The sequence below is a fragment of the Triticum dicoccoides genome, chromosome 3B (assembly GCF_002162155.2).
Source record: "Triticum dicoccoides isolate Atlit2015 ecotype Zavitan chromosome 3B, WEW_v2.0, whole genome shotgun sequence".
Lineage (NCBI taxonomy): Eukaryota > Viridiplantae > Streptophyta > Magnoliopsida > Poales > Poaceae > Triticum > Triticum dicoccoides.
The window spans coordinates 170,215,417-170,233,495 of record NC_041385.1 but is presented as its reverse complement, the minus strand read 5'-3'; the positions used below and the strand labels follow the sequence as shown (position 1 = coordinate 170,233,495).

General features: G+C 45.1%; 1 protein-coding gene across 1 annotated transcript in view; it reads right to left on the bottom strand.

Annotated features, from left to right (window-relative positions):
- Positions 1-11,261: 11,261 nt before the first annotated feature.
- LOC119275376 (casein kinase 1-like protein HD16) overlaps positions 11,262-18,079 on the bottom strand; it is a 9,077-nt gene continuing 2,259 nt past the window's right edge. The window contains exons 2-16 of the mRNA XM_037556192.1: positions 17,179-17,313; positions 17,027-17,100; positions 16,849-16,918; positions 16,564-16,619; positions 16,407-16,478; positions 16,233-16,327; positions 16,075-16,138; positions 15,856-15,985; positions 15,558-15,776; positions 14,096-14,235; positions 13,839-14,013; positions 13,597-13,687; positions 12,241-12,398; positions 11,870-12,058; positions 11,262-11,639 (exon numbers count right to left, since the gene is read on the bottom strand). Coding sequence (XP_037412089.1) covers positions 11,580-11,639; positions 11,870-12,058; positions 12,241-12,398; positions 13,597-13,687; positions 13,839-14,013; positions 14,096-14,235; positions 15,558-15,776; positions 15,856-15,985; positions 16,075-16,138; positions 16,233-16,327; positions 16,407-16,478; positions 16,564-16,619; positions 16,849-16,918; positions 17,027-17,100; positions 17,179-17,313 — 1,728 coding nt within the window. The 3' untranslated portion in view covers positions 11,262-11,579. The remainder of the gene's footprint in view (positions 11,640-11,869; positions 12,059-12,240; positions 12,399-13,596; positions 13,688-13,838; positions 14,014-14,095; positions 14,236-15,557; positions 15,777-15,855; positions 15,986-16,074; positions 16,139-16,232; positions 16,328-16,406; positions 16,479-16,563; positions 16,620-16,848; positions 16,919-17,026; positions 17,101-17,178; positions 17,314-18,079) is intronic.

Below are 18,079 nucleotides of genomic sequence, written 5' to 3'. Positions count from 1 at the left end.
ATGTCCGGTGCGGGAGCAGGTGCGGGAGCCGGTGCGGGAGCAGGTGCTCCCAAGAAGTCAGCAAGGGGAAAGTCCTCTGCACTTTTTTCTGGATTTTTCCTTGTCCAAGTGATAACGCCCGTCACCAAGGAAGTAGACAAATCTGCAACCGCCTGTTTTGCGGCAGCTACCGCTGTTGCAACTGTCTGAGATGATTTCTTCTCAACCGCAATCTTAACCTTCTTATCGATGTTTTCTTCAGTTAACCTCCGTCTTTCCTTTCTCTCCTCCGTGGTCTCACGGTAGTACTTCTTCCACGTGGGGCCGTCTCCGACACCGTGCACGCGTCCATACGACGGTCGAGTATCCACCGGTTGTCGTTTCAGTATGTTCAATGCTCGGTTGAATGGAGTGTCCCACTTGGGCCTCGCCAATGCCTCAGACGGCGAGTCACTTTCGGCCGCAATCCGGTGTTGCTCTCTCTCCAAAAGGCACAAGGATCGTTTACAAATATGACTAACGTGTGCAGTCGAATTGATCAGAAACTAAAATTACCAGCAGTCTCATGAATTCCGGAATGACCGGTGTTGTCTCGTAAACCTTTTTCACTGAGTCCCAACGGTGCCGGGCCCTCAGGACGTCACACTCCTGCGGGGTGGTGAAATCCGCCAAGGGGTCTGGGATGCCGAGACTCACGGCTTCCGCGTCCTCCTTGGCCCATTTGGACCTCTTTCTGCCGTAACCATGGCTTCCGAGGTGGTGGCTCCCAATGTTCCTCTGTTGAAGCCCCTTCATGTACTTAGACTTGTTTTTGGCAGCTTCGGCCTCGCAAGCCTCCTTGAATATTTGAAACTGGTCTTCCGTGATTGTCGGATTATCCTTTACAATCCCGGAGTAGGGTTCCTTCTTGTCGATGATCCTTGCTTTCACTCGAGTTTTCCAGGAGGCCAACGCGTCGCTGAACTTGGTCATGGCGTGTTTGTTTATCTTCTTCATTGCCGGGTCCTCGTCTGGATCTTCATAATCCTTCTCATTCCGGCCAGGGAACAAGAATATCTGGTGAAACTTCTTTAGGAGGGAGCTCCTCATATTTTCTATCTTCTATAGTTTGTCATCGTTGATGGTGGCGGTTGTCCGTACGATGCAGCCTATTTGATTGCCGTAGCACGAGCGAGCTTCCTCGGGCGCCTTTGGCTCAAGAATGTCTTCGTCCACCTCCGTGACCACCAGCCTAGTAGTCCTGAGTTTGTTAGGGAGTCGTTGCCTCTTTGCTTTTGGTTCTACACCGGCTCCGCTCCCCGAGGCAGCACCGGTCTCAGCGCCGGTCTCGATGCCGGTCTGAAACTCAGCGCCGGTCTCAGTCTCAGCACCGGTCTGCGTGTCGGTCTTAGTCCCCGATGCCACCGGTGGGCCCAGCAACAACATCGATTGATCGTCGGTAAGGCCAAAATATTCGTCTGCCGCCAGGTAGACGTCGTCGCAATCACCAGAACCCTGTCCTTCATCGTTGCTAGCCATGTTTCCTATGACTAAATCTAGTCAATTAATTCTAGACCTAATAAAATGAATAATGACATAAAAAGGGACTATTGTTTTGCAGGAATGTTGACTCCTTCCTGGTGCGGCAAATCCCGGGCACTCGATATGTCCTAGTTTGTAGCACAAGTCATGCTGAAATTCACGGAAAATTTCGGCATGACCTTTGCTAAAAAGTGGACAAATCGAGAACCTGAAATTTGCCGGAACAGAAATGAATCAACATTCCGGCAAAACATAGGCCACTCAGCATCATTCCCTGGAAACAACAAAGCCACTTGGGCACAATCGAACAACTTCAATGAAAAGATATAACATGAGCAAACACTATATAACATGGCCACTTCAATGAAAAGATACAATCAATAATAATGGAATATGCAAATGAATATCAATGACCTATAGCTACTATTCTGTTTGACCAAGTTTTTGAAAAGAAAAACAATTCTGTTTTTTGTTTTAGCTAAATGCCATAACTACTGTTTTTTATTTATAGCTAAATACTTTTGTTTTTTGTCTAAAGCTAAAAGTCTAGGAACTACATTTTCTCTAACCCTTTTGAGCTCACCAGAATTTCCACAGCAAGACCTTAGTACCTACACCCATTTTCTTCAAAAATATTCAGGTCCATAGTCCAAATAATTCAAATTTCATTTGAATGAAATTTGGAACAAATTCAGGTCCGTAGTCAAAATATTTTTTTATAGCTAAGTGTTTTTTGTTTATACCCTCTGTTAATTTAAATCTAAATGCTACTATTATTTATATACCCTCTATTAGTTTAAAGCTAAATGGAATTACTGTTTAGGAATTTTCATAAAAATTGCCCTAGCTAATTTCCTAAAAAAATTGCAAATCATTTTTACTAAATGCTATAAAATGCCTACTGCCCTAAAAAAATCTAGGGTTCATATGAACACCTAGGGTTCATATGAACATCAACACAATATCAACACACATATATAATTGCCCTAGCAGAGAGAAATAGGAGGGTAGGGACATGAGAGGCATAGCCTTACGGTCGGCGACGAGGGCAGGCTCTGGCTCGGGCAGCGGCGGTGAGGTCGAGGGCGGCGGCGGCGAGCTCGAGGGAGGCGACAGTGAGGTCGACGACGACGGCCTCGGGCGGCGGCTGTGAGGTCGAGGGAGCGGCCTCGGGCGGCGGCGGTGTGGTCGAAGGCGGCGGGCGGCGGCGGTGTGGTCGAAGGCGGCCTCCGGCGGTGGCGGTGTGGTCGAAGGCGCGCGGCAGGGCAACAGCGGCGATGGAGCAGTTGGGGGACAGGGGGGAGTAGAGAGGGGGGAAAGGACTTAGCGAAATTTTTCGCCAGGGCCGCCGGGATTTGAGTCAAACTAGCAGCAGCGCGTTTCTACGAAACGCGCTATAGCTAAGATAGCTATAGCGTGTTCCAGAGAAACGCGTTGCAGCTAACCCTTTCTGTTTTCTTTCTCTTTTTCTTTTGTTTTCTTTACATTTTCTTTTGTTCATTTCTCCTTTTTCTATTTCTTTCATTTTCATTTACTTTTCTACTTATTTTTCTATTTATTTTCTTTTCCATAGCAGTAACGCTGTAAAGAAGAAACGCGCTGCTACAATGTTTTTAGCAGTAGCGTGCTTCTGCGAGAAGCGCTGCTACTATTCCTAGCCTACCGGCACCAGTGAGAGAATTTTAGTAGTAGCTCTTTTCCGTGGAGACGCGCTACTGCTAAAATAATGATTGTAGTGTGGTTTTGCAACAAGCGCTACTACTAAGTAGCGCTAGCGCCGAGTTTTGACCAACGCTACTGCTATACCTCTGTGTATAGCGTTTTCCCTAGTAGTGTCAATACAGCCTTTTATCATCGAGTAGCTAATGGGAAAAAAACATAAGAACACCATTCAGTCCTTTACTGATGGGGAAGTGATGATTGAGGGAACCAAAAATCTCCTTGCTCATGCCACAGCTTATTATAAAGAGCGTTTTGGTCCTGCTAGTGGGAACCTTTTTAGCTTGTCCCCTACTATGTGGCCAGAAAGTGAAAAACTCGATGAAGATGATAATATTCTTCTTACTGGGGTATTCACAGAAGAAGTGGTGGAAAAAGCCCTGGATAGTAATCGTGCGCCCGGACCGGACAACATTCCAGCTGAGTTTTATAAACACTGCTGGGACTTTGTGAAAAATGATATAATGCGCCTTTTTGAGGCCTTCCATAATAACACTTTGGATGTGGCCCGACTTAACTATGGTGTCATTACCCTAATACCTAAGATGAATGGAGCCAAGAAAATTCAGCAGTATAGGCCGATTTGCCTCCTCCGTTGTCCATACAAACTTATCACTAAAGTTTTGGACAATAGAGTGGCTATATTTGCTGACGAGCTTATCAGTAAGCACCAAAATGCCTTTATCAAACACATAAATATAATGGATGGCATCCTTACCTTGCATGAGGTTCTTCATCACACGCACCGCAAAAAGAAAGTAGGGGTGGTGTTGAAGTTAGACTTCGAAAAGGCCTACGACAAAATCAACTGGGGCTTCCTGCTGGATTGTCACAAGATCGAGGGTTTTGGTCCTACATGGTGCGGTTGGATTCTTTTTTTTTTGAAAAATGGGACTGTTAGTATCAAGTTGAATAATGAAACGGGCCCTTATTTCCAGAGTTATAAAGGGGTACGGCAGGGAGACCCGCACTTGCCCTTTCTGTTCAATATGGATGTAGAAGCTCTGTCCAAAATGATTCGCAATGCTCAAGTAGAAGGACTACTGACAGGCCTTGCCCCGGACCTGATTAGTGGGGGTGTTGCTATTCTGCAATATGTCGATGACACTGTCATCTATCTTGAACATAATAGAGAAGCTGCTATTAATCTCAAACTGCTTCTTTACATTTTTGAACTCGTGTCTGGGATTAAAATAAATTTCCTTAAGAGCGAAATTCTTTGTGTAGGAGGAGATGATGACTTGCTAACCTTCTACTCTGATCTGTTCAATTGTCAGATAGGGCACTTTCCTATGAAATATCTGGGAGTGCCTGTAAGTTTTTCCACCCTTCAAGCTCTTGACTGGAGTTTTGTAGATGATAAATTCCTTAAATGTTGTGAGTCCTGGATTGGAAATGCGGCTTCCTCTGGGGGAAGGCTGACTCTCCTTAATTCTTCCCTTACAAGCATCATTTACTATTATATGTCTATGTTCATGCTCCCTAAAAAGATCATTGAGAGGTTGGACAAGCACAGGAAAAAGTTCTTTTGGCAGGAAACTAGTGGTCGTAAAAGATACCACTTGGTGAAATGGTCTAGAATTTGTAGATCCAAAAATAGAGGGGGATTAGGAGTTAAAGACCTGCATAGACAGAATATCAGCCTCCTCACCAAATGGCGGTGGAAACTGGAAACACAACATGGTCTGTGGCAAGATGTGGTTCGGGGCAAATATTTTAAGAATGACATGGTCTCCTCGGTGAAATGTAAGTTTGGGGATTCCCCCATTTGGAAGGCCATTATGAAAGTTAAAGAGATATACTTGGCAGGGAGAGAGGTGATCATGAAATCTGGTGATATCACTAGATTGTGGAGTGACACCATTCTGGGCGAGCCTCCTTTGCAAAATCGTTTCCTGACCTTATTTGGCATCTGTAACTATCAAGAGATCATAGTGGTTGATTTTATAAACTTTGTGGGTGATGACTTCTTCAGGAGACGGCTGTACCCTCCTCTTGTTAATCAATGGATCGAACTGAGAGAGGTGGTGAAGTCCTGGCCTATGTCAACGGAGCCTGACCAGGTTTGTTGGGCACTTGGGAACAAGAAAAAAGTTCACTACTAAGTCAGTTTATGTTTACCTGGAGAGGCAGTTGGCAGGATGTGACTTCAGGTGGATCTGGAAAGCCAAGATACCCCTTAAAATTCAGATTTTTCTTTGGCAGTTGTTTCAAGATGCCATTCTGACTAGAGGTCATGAAAAAAAGAAATTGGTCTGGAAATCCTAGATGCTCCTTTTGCAGAGACATTGAATCATCTCAACATTTGTTCTTTACTTGTCCCGTGGCTCGGGTAATCTGGAGGACGGTAGGCTGTGTGCTGGGCACAGACTTATGTCCTAATAACATCTGGCAATATTTCTCCTGGTGTTATGTGTTCCTACCTGATGGAGCCAGGTTCTATACCTTTGGCCTGGCGGCCATATGTTGGGCTATTTGGAATAGCCGCAACCAGGCTACGTTTGAACATAAGCAACTCAAAACTCCGTTTAATGTGGTATACTCTGCTTGTGGCTTTTTGACGTATTGGGCAGGCTTGATGACGGGTGCTGATCGGGAGGCAATGGAGCGTGGTGCCAAGATGCTCAAGGTGAATGCCTCTACGATGATGAGGATTTGTGCAGCTCCAGTCAAGGCGACGATGGACTGAAGCTATCTTCGCTGGTGCCGAGGCCTGCATCCCGGTCCGATCTGATGCCTTTTTTGTTGCGCATTACTTTCCCTCCTGTGCGAGTGTATGCCTGCTCAGCTGTGAGCCTTTCATAAACTTGATGTTGACGTTGTCGATCCTCTTGCTATTGGTGGCTTTAGTTAGGAGTTGGGTGTCACTGGGTTTTCACCCCGCAACGGGCTGCTCGATGACGAGTGCTCGTGGTGGGTTTCCCAGTGATGCTTTGAACTCGCGCTCCCTTTCCTGTTTCCTTGTGTGTGTTAGGAGGACGTTGCGCAGTTTGAGTTGGTTGGAGTTGGTATTGATCTGAACTTTGTATTTCCGTTATGATAAGTAATGGAAAGGGGTTGTGCCCGGTTCAAAAAAAAAAGCTGAAACCCAAATAAGGGGGCAAATCAAACAGAAACTCTTCCCACCAAAACGACCCAAAATAGCAAGTCCGAGAGCAGCTGAACAATGCGCACCTCCGCAGGAGGGGCCGGAGCCGTGGACGGCGCTCTCGGCGCTAGGGGCGTCCGACGCATTCTTCGCCGTCCACCACATGATGTAGCCGGAGAAGTTCCGGACGGGCTTCCGCGACTCCCCGGTCAGCCACAGCACCCGCTGTGCGGCCGCCTCGCCGATGTCCGCGAGCTGCTGTCGCGCGCGCGGGTCGGCGTGCTACTGCAGCCGCGCCTCGATCCGATCCAGCTCCCAGCCCACCGCGGCGGGGCAGGCGGAGCGCGCATTTGCGCCGGGGAAGCCGGGCTGGGGCTGCTCGTTAGGGTTTAGGGTTTAGGTCCTCCGCTCGCGCGAGGCGGAGGAGCCAAAGGGAGATGGTGGCGGGGCGTCCTCTCCACTCTCTGCCGAAGCTTTTTTGAAGGATGATGGAAAGAGTTCGGAAACAGGGACGCGAGCAGAGCAGCAACAGTACGGCTTCAAGCCTTAGAGGGGAAGGAAGGTGGTGCGGCGAGGATGGGACGGCGGAACGGGCCCTTATGCCACGTGGCGGGGCTTGGCCGCGTTTCGGAATGGCTGCCTGCCAGTGCCAGTACATAGCAAGTCGCTTGAACTCTTCGTCAACGCTACAGCCCGAGTAGCCCATTCGCCTCACACTCTGTGCAGCAGTAGCAGCAGCTAGAATAGGCTTGCAGAAAGTCGTGAGCAGTCAGTTCAAGCAGTCAGGCAATGACTTCCTTTTAGAGCATGGTTAATAAGAAAGCCTGCTGCCGGCTATATATGTACGCCATGTCACTTGTAGTCTCGTAATAGCCTGCTAGTATAGTAGACTGACTGTAAACTAGCTATCAATACTTAATGCGTGCATGTGAAAGGAGGGAAGGAGACGCATGCTGATTGGCGAGAATGAATGAAGCGCTAGCTCACCCGGCTGCATGCAGGCTGCATGTGGTTTGGATTTCTTGTTTCCAGCGCTGTAGCCGGTGATAACTGAAGCGCCCGCTTGCTTCTTTTCTCTTCCTTCTCTCTCTTTCAGCTATGATTTTGATGACGTGGAAGTTCTTATAGCCTGCTGACTGGATACTATTGTAGTACTTGCTCTTAGTCGAATAGGAAATTGCACAAACCATCGTAAATAAATCGAGATTGCTTCACGGACGACTGTCTATCTTTTTGACTCCTGCATGTACGCTTGCTGTTCGTGCTGCCACGATACGAATCGTGCATGCACGGGCCGCACATTTGTCGTGTATGTAGCTCCTGCTATACACACACACGCAGGAGCGCAGTGGGAAGGCGGCATATCTTCGGGAGGTCGTGCAGGACAGTCGTCCGTGAAGCAATTTCGTTAATGCAGTATGAATAATTTTGTGCGGCCGCCGTTCCGCCTTCATTACCTGTCAGCCCGCCTTCGCAGCGCGACGCTTCCCTGGTTCTTTCTTTGCCAAACTGGAGTAGAAAAACACCCATAAGAGTTTCTTCGTCCTCGTTCATTGCAGGGGTGCCAACGGAGGGCTTTTTCACTGTTCTAACCCATTTGCTAAAGTTTAACACAATTTGACCCGTGTTTAAAAGTTTTTTTCGAATCTGACCCATTTCGAGACGCCATCAACCGTGGCATCTTGCTTGCACCGAAGACGCCGCGAACCACGGTGTTTTGTGAATGCCACGTGTCATCCATCAGGATGGGTCTCACCTGCTAACCCGTGAGACCTGGTCTCATAGAATTCTTTTCCCTGGCCCACCGCCCTTGTCAGTCCGTTTGGCCGTCCGACGTGGCAAAAGGGTAAACGCCATGGTCCTTGGCGTCTATCCCTTGGCAACAATATTTAGTCATTTGACCGTACCAAAACCAATCGCTAATAGCGCGACGAGGAAAATAAATCAGAGGCACTCTATGCCTTGTGGGCCTTCGCCTGTCACATGACAACCATACTATTCCATGTGAATTAGCACAAGTATTGAAGTGCTGCAGGCAGCCATGTAACGTGGTGCACGCCAATTACAAATCTTGCTAGTTTTGCATGCACGTATTTCTCTCTTTTGGTAATTATTTCTTTTAGATCAATGTGTCAAACTTTAATCTATTTGCACCACTGTATTCTGCACGATGAACTCTACAAATAGAGTCCAATATTGAATATATTTTCTCTTATGAATATTTTGCAATATGTGGGACCCGCACGTCATGTGAAGGGTCTCCTAACGTGAACCGAGTCTGGACTTTTTCTTGCATTTGGTTTTCTCATTCAAATTTCATGATCTCACCAAAGCGAGTTCATTAACACCTATAATTTTCATAGGGGCCCATATGTCATGGAGCACTGCCTTGTTAATATTCATATAGTACAGAAAAAGGAAAAGTATTCGTGCAACTACATGTCGGCTGCATTGGCACATGCAAAATTCATATATGAGGTTAACAAGGCAGTGCTCCAAACCTCACGGAGGGGTAGCTGTGCCACAAGATGTTTTTTTTTTAAATTCCTCGGTAGCGTCCCAAACTTCACGGAGGGGTCGAGGCGGCGTCTACGAATTCTCTCGCGAAGAAGTGGACCCTTTGGAAGCTCCGTAGGCCCGTGTGGACCGTTCGCCGCCTCGCATGACGAGCAGGCATTTCACTATTTGGCGCAACGTAGCACGCGGCCTTCATGCACGGGTCGTCTCGGCGTCCACGTCCACGGTCCTATACTCTCCGAGGGCTTTCCAACGGATCCGGAATCGGCCCGACCGGAGCCCGTATGCTCGAGCCGCGGGGTCCCACCCGAGGCTATCTTCCATCCGGGGGCATGATCGCGTGCATGCAATCATCTCCAACTAAAGTTTTTCAAAAATTAAAATAGAAGAGTGAACTACGATTGATATTTAGGCTTGATAGTGAAACAATTTAGGCGAGTCCCGTATATCACTAAGGGAAATAAAGTGTCCAAGGTTTTGGCGCGAGTCTTGGTGCACAACATCGAAAGGGAGAGGGGGTTTGCTTATTCGCCAATCAACAAAACGGTGAATTGACATGTTGGAGTTAATAACTTCACTAACCCCGTATAATGATGATGATGATGATGCAATGCTTACGAGACGCCCATATGTCATGGAGCACTGCCTTGTTAACCTCATATATGAATTTTGCATGTGCCAATGCAGCCGACATGTAGTTGCACCAATAGTTTTCCTTTTTTCTATACTATATGAATATTAACAAGGCAGTGCTCCATGACATATGGGCCCCTATGAAAATTATATGTGTTAATAATGAACTCGCTTTGCTGAGATCATGAGGTTTGAGTGAGAAAACCAAATGCAAGAAAAAGTCCAGACTCGGTTCACGTGAGGAGACCCTTCACATGACGTGCGGGTCCCACGTATTGCAAAATATTCATAAGAGAAAATATATTCAACATTGGACTCTATTTGTAGAGTTCACCGTGTAGAATACAGTGGTGCAAATAGATTAAAGTTTGACACATTGATCTAAGAGAAATAATTACCAGAAGAGAGAAATACGTGCATGCAAAGCTAGCAAGATTTGTAATTGGCCGTGCACCACGTTACATGGCTGCGTGCAGCACTTCAATACTTGTGCTAATTCGCATGGAATAGTATGGTTGCCATGTGACAGGCGAAGGCCCACAAGGCATAGAGCTGGCTGCCTTTTATTTATTTTCCTGATCGCGCTATTAGCGATTGGTTTTGGTACGGTCAAATGATTAAAACTTGCTGCCCAGGCAACACATCTTCGAGGGTAGACTTCAAGGACCATGGCGTTTACCCCTTTGCCACGTCGAACGGCCAAACGGGTTGACCAGGGCGGTGGGCCAGGGGTAGACGTCATGGTTCGCGGCGTCTTCGGTGTAAGCAAGACGCCACGGTTAACGGCGTCTCGAAATGGGTCAGATCTGAAAAAAAATTCAAACACGAGTCGTATCGTGCTAAACTTCAGCAAATGGGTCAAAACAGTGAAAAACGGAAGGGGGTCAGTAGCAGGAACCAGCCCTTGCTCCCGTCGCAAGGCCAGGTTGGTGCGCCGACGGGCAGCCCACTTTGGCTCCCGTGAGGCGGAAGCTCGGCCACTGACTTCACGTGCTCACAAAACTAGTTCGGTGTTACCGGTGTTCCGAATGGTGCTCACACTAAGCAGGTTTTTGGCAACAGAAATGGTAATGTTAACGTAATCAGATCACAGTGTTTAAGAGGGTGTAATGAGTTTTTTTCAAGTTTGTTTGGTTCACGTCCACGTCCAGGTAAAGGATTTGATTACCATCGGTATGCTCTTGCTCCGCCCAGGATTTCAAGCGCCGCCGGCCATCTATGAGATCCGCCCACTGCTCCGATCTCTACAGGGACTCGAAGGGGATAGGGGAGGCACCGGTGCCAGACTTAAAAGGGGATTGGAGAGACAGCGGACTCAAAAGGGGAACGGGAGGCACCGGCGCCGGATTCAAAGAGGATTGGGCAAGTGGCGGCGGACGAGAATGATATGTTTCTAAAGTTGTAGGTCTATTTCAGATATGAATTTTTGTTACATAGTGCATGTATGTTTTGTGCGCATGCTAAATTATTCAGATATTTTGAACACTTGTAGTTGTAGAGTACATTTTAGCTGACAGTTGCAAAAGTAGCACAAAACTATCAAGCCCTAAAAAGCACGTCCAAAGGTTGTAAAAAATGTTCCAAAATTAGGGTTTGTACGGCATCAATCTAATAAAAACTAGCTACAAGAACTAACAAGTCACCAAATGGCCAATGCAGAGGGTTATAGGAAGTCACATGGCAGTAAGGTGAAGGTATTGAAAGAAAGGTGCAACATTTTCTGGGCAAAATAAAAATGTACCATGCTAAAATAAATTAATGTATGGCACTAGAAAATTTTCCTCGGCAGCCGGCCAGAGTAACATGAACAGCTAAATTAGTCAATTTCTCCAGAGCCATTTCAATCCAGTCATCTCAAGGTACAGTCAGACTTAAATTTATATACATGACACTTAATTAAGTACATTTCTTTGTTTACAAAATTATATGCTATAGATAGTTCACAGTTACACACAACAAAGTCGCGAAGCAGAACCAAGTCGTCTATCACAGGTTTGCCTTTTGTTAGTTTATGGGTAAGTAAATTAGTAATGTTAGCACTTCAAAATCCCCCATTCTCATCATAGAAACCGGAGATCCATATTAGTAGCTCTTACGAAGAGCCAACTGAAGTAAATGGGCTTCAAGACGCCGCCCTTCCATAGCATATGGATGCTAAGTACAGATTTTTTGACCATTTTTCCTGCAAGCAGATTGATCAGCTGGTGAATACATTTCTTATTTGGAATTTAGACTTTATACTCCATCTGTTTCTAAATATAAGCCTTTTTAAAGATTTCAATACGGACTACATATGGGTGTATATATGTAGATTCACTCATTTTGCTCTGCATGTAGTCCATATTGCAATCTCTAAAAGGGATTGTATTTAGGAACGGAGGGAGTACAGTATAAGCAGGAAAGGTAAGTCACCTTCACATGCTGGCTCGGGAAAGCAGATGTTCTTAGCGTCTCCTGTGTTTCATCATTAGGCTTTCGCCTAGGTATGCTCAAGATAAATGCAGCCTGGTCCAAGGTGGCAGCTGTTGCAGTGATGCGATAACCATTATCCCATCGTTGATGGATGCCCTCACTTGGATATAAGAAATCTAGCTCCACTACCTGCAACGGAAAAAGGTTTCTTCAGATCCTGACAAATCAAGGTATACATTCATAAAGATCTTAAATTCTTTTAGAAGTCCCCTCAAAATAAAATTATTGTAAGATTCACTTCACAATAAAACTGATTCCGAAACTAAAGTTCATTGCACTTTGAAAGGCTTGTAAATGAAGAATGCACGTACCTGGTCTGAGAAACCAGCATTTCGGGACATGACGACTGCCCATCGACTTCCAGCTGTAGCCATGGATGTGACATAGAAGCCCTCCTTCCACTTTTTGTTTATCCATTTGAATGGAAATGCGTCACTTACTTTGTAGGATTGCTGTGCATATGTTGTTCCTGGAGATAATACTTGAAGTCAGTTCTTGTCCATAAATAACAGGAGCCAATATTCCAACATTCAACTGTTTCCACTTTGATAAGATACAGCGAGCTGAAAGCTAAATATAGCTGTGACACTTTCTGAATGCCTAATGCATCATTATTGGCACATCTCACCTCACCTAGCATTGTTTGGGCAGAAAGGGGAAACACCAAGTGGTTGTTTGGATAGCAAACATTAGTGTTTTTACATTATTTTTAGCAAACTAGTTTTACTAAATTTTCTGTTAGTAATCAGTTTATAGAAGATTAGGTTTGGTTGGAAGTGTGTTTGTTCAGTTCCTTATTTGGATAATGATTCAGACTATTTGTCTTCTCCCGTGATCTTCTCATTCTCCCGTGACATTCCATTAAGGTACGTGTACAGGAGAGCTGGCTGGTCGATCTCGCCGGACGGCCGCGTACAGGCGCATGTAGAAGCTAGCTACCAAGGCAAGCAACTGGATTGATTTGATCCGCCGGCTGCGGAACACACGTACGCTAATGCTCAAGGAGTTGATCTCAGCGGCGGTGACGACCAGGGCGGACGGCACAGAGAAAGCAGAGGCTAGAGGAGGACGGCCTCGAGGTGAGCTCGTCGCGACTGTCTTCATCTGCCTGGCGTCGGTCACCAGTGTCTGCAGCTTCTCTTGTTCAGCTGACGAACGTGCCCACAAGGAATAGCAAGAGAGATATGTGAATCACATTTTTAGAAAACAACTAATAGTCGTTTTTCTACAAACACGAAACTCCGGGTTTCTGAGAATCCAGTTTTGCATATCTATGGATTAGTTAGAGTAGCCAAACATGATTTAGTCTGCTAAATCGTTTTTCTGTTCTATATAGAACGGATTCTCTACGTTTCACTTATCCAAACAACCCCTAAAAGGTATATCCGTATGTGTCCAAATGGTTCCGTGGCAATCTTTGTGTATAGCTTGTTATGCCAAAAGGTTGAACTTGTAGGGCATTTTAAAATGCATTGCCATGTAACCAGATTGGCACTTATACGGCCTATTAAACGTACTTCGGGCAAAAGCAGAAATTTAACAAAATATGTATGTTGGAGTAGATTTTAAAGATCAGTCTTGGTAGTCAGCATCAGATCACAGAATGGTGACCTGGGAACCAAGCATGCAAGCGGCAGTCCAGCTATCAAGTTGAATAATAATATTACCTCTTGACATGATCACTAAAGAACTTCCACTGTTCGCACCAGCTAACGCAGTGATATAGTAATTTCTCTCCCACTGCTCCAGGATCCATTCCTAACATAGTACAAGCAAGTTAATAGCTATAAAAACACAATACAACAAGAATGGCAAACAAGATCTCATGAACAATTGGTAAGTATTTTTACTCAACGATAAACAGAGAAAGATACATCTGGAAGCAGGATGGCCTGAACTAATTGCTCACCTTGTGAAGGAAATGTTGAGAAATTTCATATACTTGAGCAGTAAAACCGGTGCCAGCATCCATTATTAAAGCCCACAGGTTTGCGGAAGAGGAAACTGAACTTATAAACAAGCCATCTTCATTTCCTTTCAGAATATGTTGCACTAATCTATCATCTGCAACATTATAGTGGTACCTGGAAAATAAATGTAGTAACACAGTGAAAAATTCTCTTTTGACCTTACTACTACTATAAAGAAGATAAGCGCCAAGCAAACCTCTGTTTCATAGGCCGCCGGGCACTGTAGACACTAATCCACTGAGTTGCTGGCATTCCCATTCTAATCTTCTTCTTAGGTTGCTCATCATCTTCCTCTGCTATGAGACGGCCCCGCTTCTGACCGACCTGATATATTAGCTGGTAGCAATCCAATAAAGTATTAGGCAGCATTTTTGAAGCTATGTTAGCTTGCAAAAGCGTCTTATATTGTGGGACGGAGGGAGTAAATAAAAGGAGGTGACTTGCAACATGCAACCGGGAAACTGTAAATATATAGGATACGTTGCTCAACTTAACAGTTCAAAACAAATTCAATGCATGACACAACCAAGGATTATGAGTCGACAAGTCGTTGAGTCGTTCCGAGGTTGAGACTCATAGACTAATCGGACTAGTCTTAGACTAGTGCTAGACTAGTCGACAAAGTACTGTAGTAGTCAACTACTAATACCTAGTAGCAGTATGGAGTAGTAAACTGTACAACACATTACAACAGATACAATAAAACCAGCAGTGCTAGCCAACGCTCGCCAGGCCTAGCCCAGTGCCGCTCAGCACGCCACCCCCAGCTGGCCCATTTGGGCCCAAGTAGCCAGCCTACTTAGCCTACTTCCCATCCCAGCCTCTGTAACCCTAGCTCCCGATCGATCCCGTCGCCGCCGCCTGCGCCATCACGCACAAAAGCACGCGCGCGCGCGACCCGCGCCTCCAGCCACCGCCGCCGGCGAGCCCACCAACCACCGCCGTGCCTCTTCTCTTCTCCTCTCTTTCTCTCCCCCTCTCTTTGTGGCAGGGCCGCACGCGCCTACGGGGCACGGCCATGGCCGCCGCCCGAGCACGAGCTCCGGCCAGCTGCCGCGCCTTGCTTCGCCATCCGCCGTCCCGACGGCGGGTCAGTGGGTGCTGGCGGTGGCCTCGTCCAGGCGGCTTGTTCTCATAGCTCGCTCTCCAATTTCCCCCTCCCAAATTTGAGTCGAGCGACTCAGACAGCAGGACTAGTCTAGACTAGTCGTAGACTAGTCTCTCGACCGCTCGACTCATCGAATTAGTCTACACGAGATTCGCAGTCGACACCACAGTTGCGACTCATGGACTAGTCCATCGACTAGTCTCGACTAGTCCTTCGACTCGTAATCAGTGGACACAACATATTCATACATGGAATACCACTGTCCCAACTTTTAAAATACAAATGACTTCATGTGGTCTATAATGGCACAACATGATGTTTTAGTCCTATGTACATAATCAACATTTGAAATTTTATACTACAAAAATAAAATAGACAGGAAAAAGTTCAATGGAAGATCCAAAACTGAGTAAATCCAATCTACAAAATCAACAAGAACAAACAACTGAAATTCTTGGTAAGTAATTATGTTTCAAATGGTGACATGGATAAGTCCTTAAAGTTAATGAAAATGGTAAGTAGTAAGAATTGAAGTTAACAGAAAATGTACTTTCTGAGCACCATCTGTGTTTATTGGCCTGGTATCTGGATGTGGACCAACAATGCCATCAAAAAGAGAGATGCACTTGGCATAATTGGGTTCTTCGTCAAACTTCAAGTTCACAACATACTCAACAAAGTGTCGAAAAGACTGTGGACAAATGCCACACAGAGATTCTGGGGAGGTGGACATCTTTTTCTTGCTGACAAGGAAACCTTTGTTGTCTCCCTGAATAAGAACAAACGAAAACTTAGAAATAGAAACAGGAGTAAGAAGAAAAGAAGCTCCAACACCAAAATAAATTAACCTGGTATCCTTGCCAAGGTAGGCGGCCACGGAGAAGAAAAATAAGTGTGTATGCGAGGGATTCAAGGTCATCTCTCCTACTTCCAGTTCTTCCCAAGTGAGCATGCACACTAGCATAACGAACAGTTCCCCTGTTCACAAGAGCAGACAAGGAAAAGATTATGTCAACTACAAAGAGTGCACAAAATGAAGTGCATCATAAATATATTTCCATCCGAACCTAAATACATCAGGTCTCTGGTCGTATTCAATGTGCCCGTTACCAGCACCCTTCCATTTCGTAGCTGCGTTAGTACAAAATGATAGGTTAACATAAGTAACATAAATATTTTATACCAAATAGACGTCATATAAAAGTGGAATATGATTATGAATTACCCAGTCCAAGATCAACAAGAAAAAGTTTCTTCTCTTCCAGGGTACCACACGGACCAAGCAGAAAGTTCTCAGGTTTCACATCGCCGTGGACATACCTGTCATATACTGTATTGTTAGCCAGAAATTCACAAGCACTATGCAAGACCCCATCTGAAGAATGGAGCACCAAATTACCCTTTTGAGTGCATCTTTTCCAGTATGGAGATGGCTTCTATAGCTATACAGGCAACCATTTCAACAGACATCCTACAACAGATACCACAACTGGATATAATTGAAACGTTGCATATGAACTGTGAAAGATAATTATAAACAGTGAGCAGATACTCACGAATGGGAATTATTATTCCAAACATCCCACAGGCTTGGTCCCAACATATCCATAACCTGCATAAACACCAAATAGAATTGCATAAAAGCAAGTTTGTTGATAGTTACTTAAGGAAAGGAATAAAATAAATCTCCACCAAACAATGGCTGAGTGGATGTTTGGAAGTTATAACACACAAACTTGTAGGACCCCATACCAAAGAGGGCCCACATACACAAGTACAATTGAACTGTTTTAGGTAATGTTCCACTATGTACGGAGAATGAACAGCACATGATCCGTTACCATGATGTAAAACTCGCCCTGCTTTCCTTTGTAATGTACCCGTGGGACACCATGATTTCCACTAAGAGTGCTGCAAGAGGTAGGTTTAACATAAGCAAAAGAAGGAACAATATATCCAACTAATAACTTGCCAAAAAAATACATCGAAGAGAAACAGAACAAAAAATCAACTACTCACTTGTAAACCTGCCACTCGGATGGAGCTCCATAATTGCAACCTTTGCTGGTTCGATGTTCAAACTTTAATGCAACCTGACAGATAAAAAATGCTTCAGTACCAGATGGCATCAGTTCTAGCAACACGTCAAACCTTCCAAGAGATATAATGACCTCCAAAGCATTTGCACCAGGGTTTCTATCACCAAGACTGGGAGAGGAAACACGTCGACCAACATATACTTGTCCAAATCCACCCTTTCCAAGCTTCCTTCCAAGCTTATAGGTTGGTGAATTTCCAATTTGCACCTAAACCAATAGATGAATAAAGGATTATCTTCCAATCACAAAACATAACATGTGCAGGAGTGACACTATTTTCCAGATTTAGAAGCGCCTCCCTCACCCCCACCTAGGGATGAAAACGGCACGAAAACGAACGGAACTGGGTGCTATCATATTTGTTTTCATATTTTTTTTGCAGAAGCAGAAACGAATACAGAAACCCCGAAAACAAATACGGAAACTGATACTACCGGAAACAAACACGGAGCGAATACAGAGCGGACACGGAAACAAATCTGTTTGTTGACCGGAACTTAAAACCCCCTTGAATCATAGAGAAATACAGACAAAAAACAAACAAATTGATGGAATTGTTAACATGGCTAGAAAATAATATGGTTGTGTTAGCACAATAGGGTAGTGTTGTAGTAGTACATGACAATTCCGTATAGGGTCTAGTTGAGTATGTGTGTGGTAGTAAAACTTGGTACTCAAATAATACATTCTGCTCATTTTACTCGCTGTGTCATTGTGTATTGTTTGGTAGTTGAGCTACAAAGCAGCCATGGGCCTATAGCAGAAACAAAAATTCCATATTAACAGAAACGGAAAGTTCCGTTTCCACATGTGTTCCACCAGAAAACACCATTCCGTTTTTGTTTCCGTTTCCGCATAAAAAATTCCATTTCCATTTTCATTTTGCAAATTTCCGTTTCCGTTTTCATATTTCCCCTCCGTTTCCATTTTCCCTCCGGAAAAGCGGAAACTTTCCACTCCATTTTCATCCCTC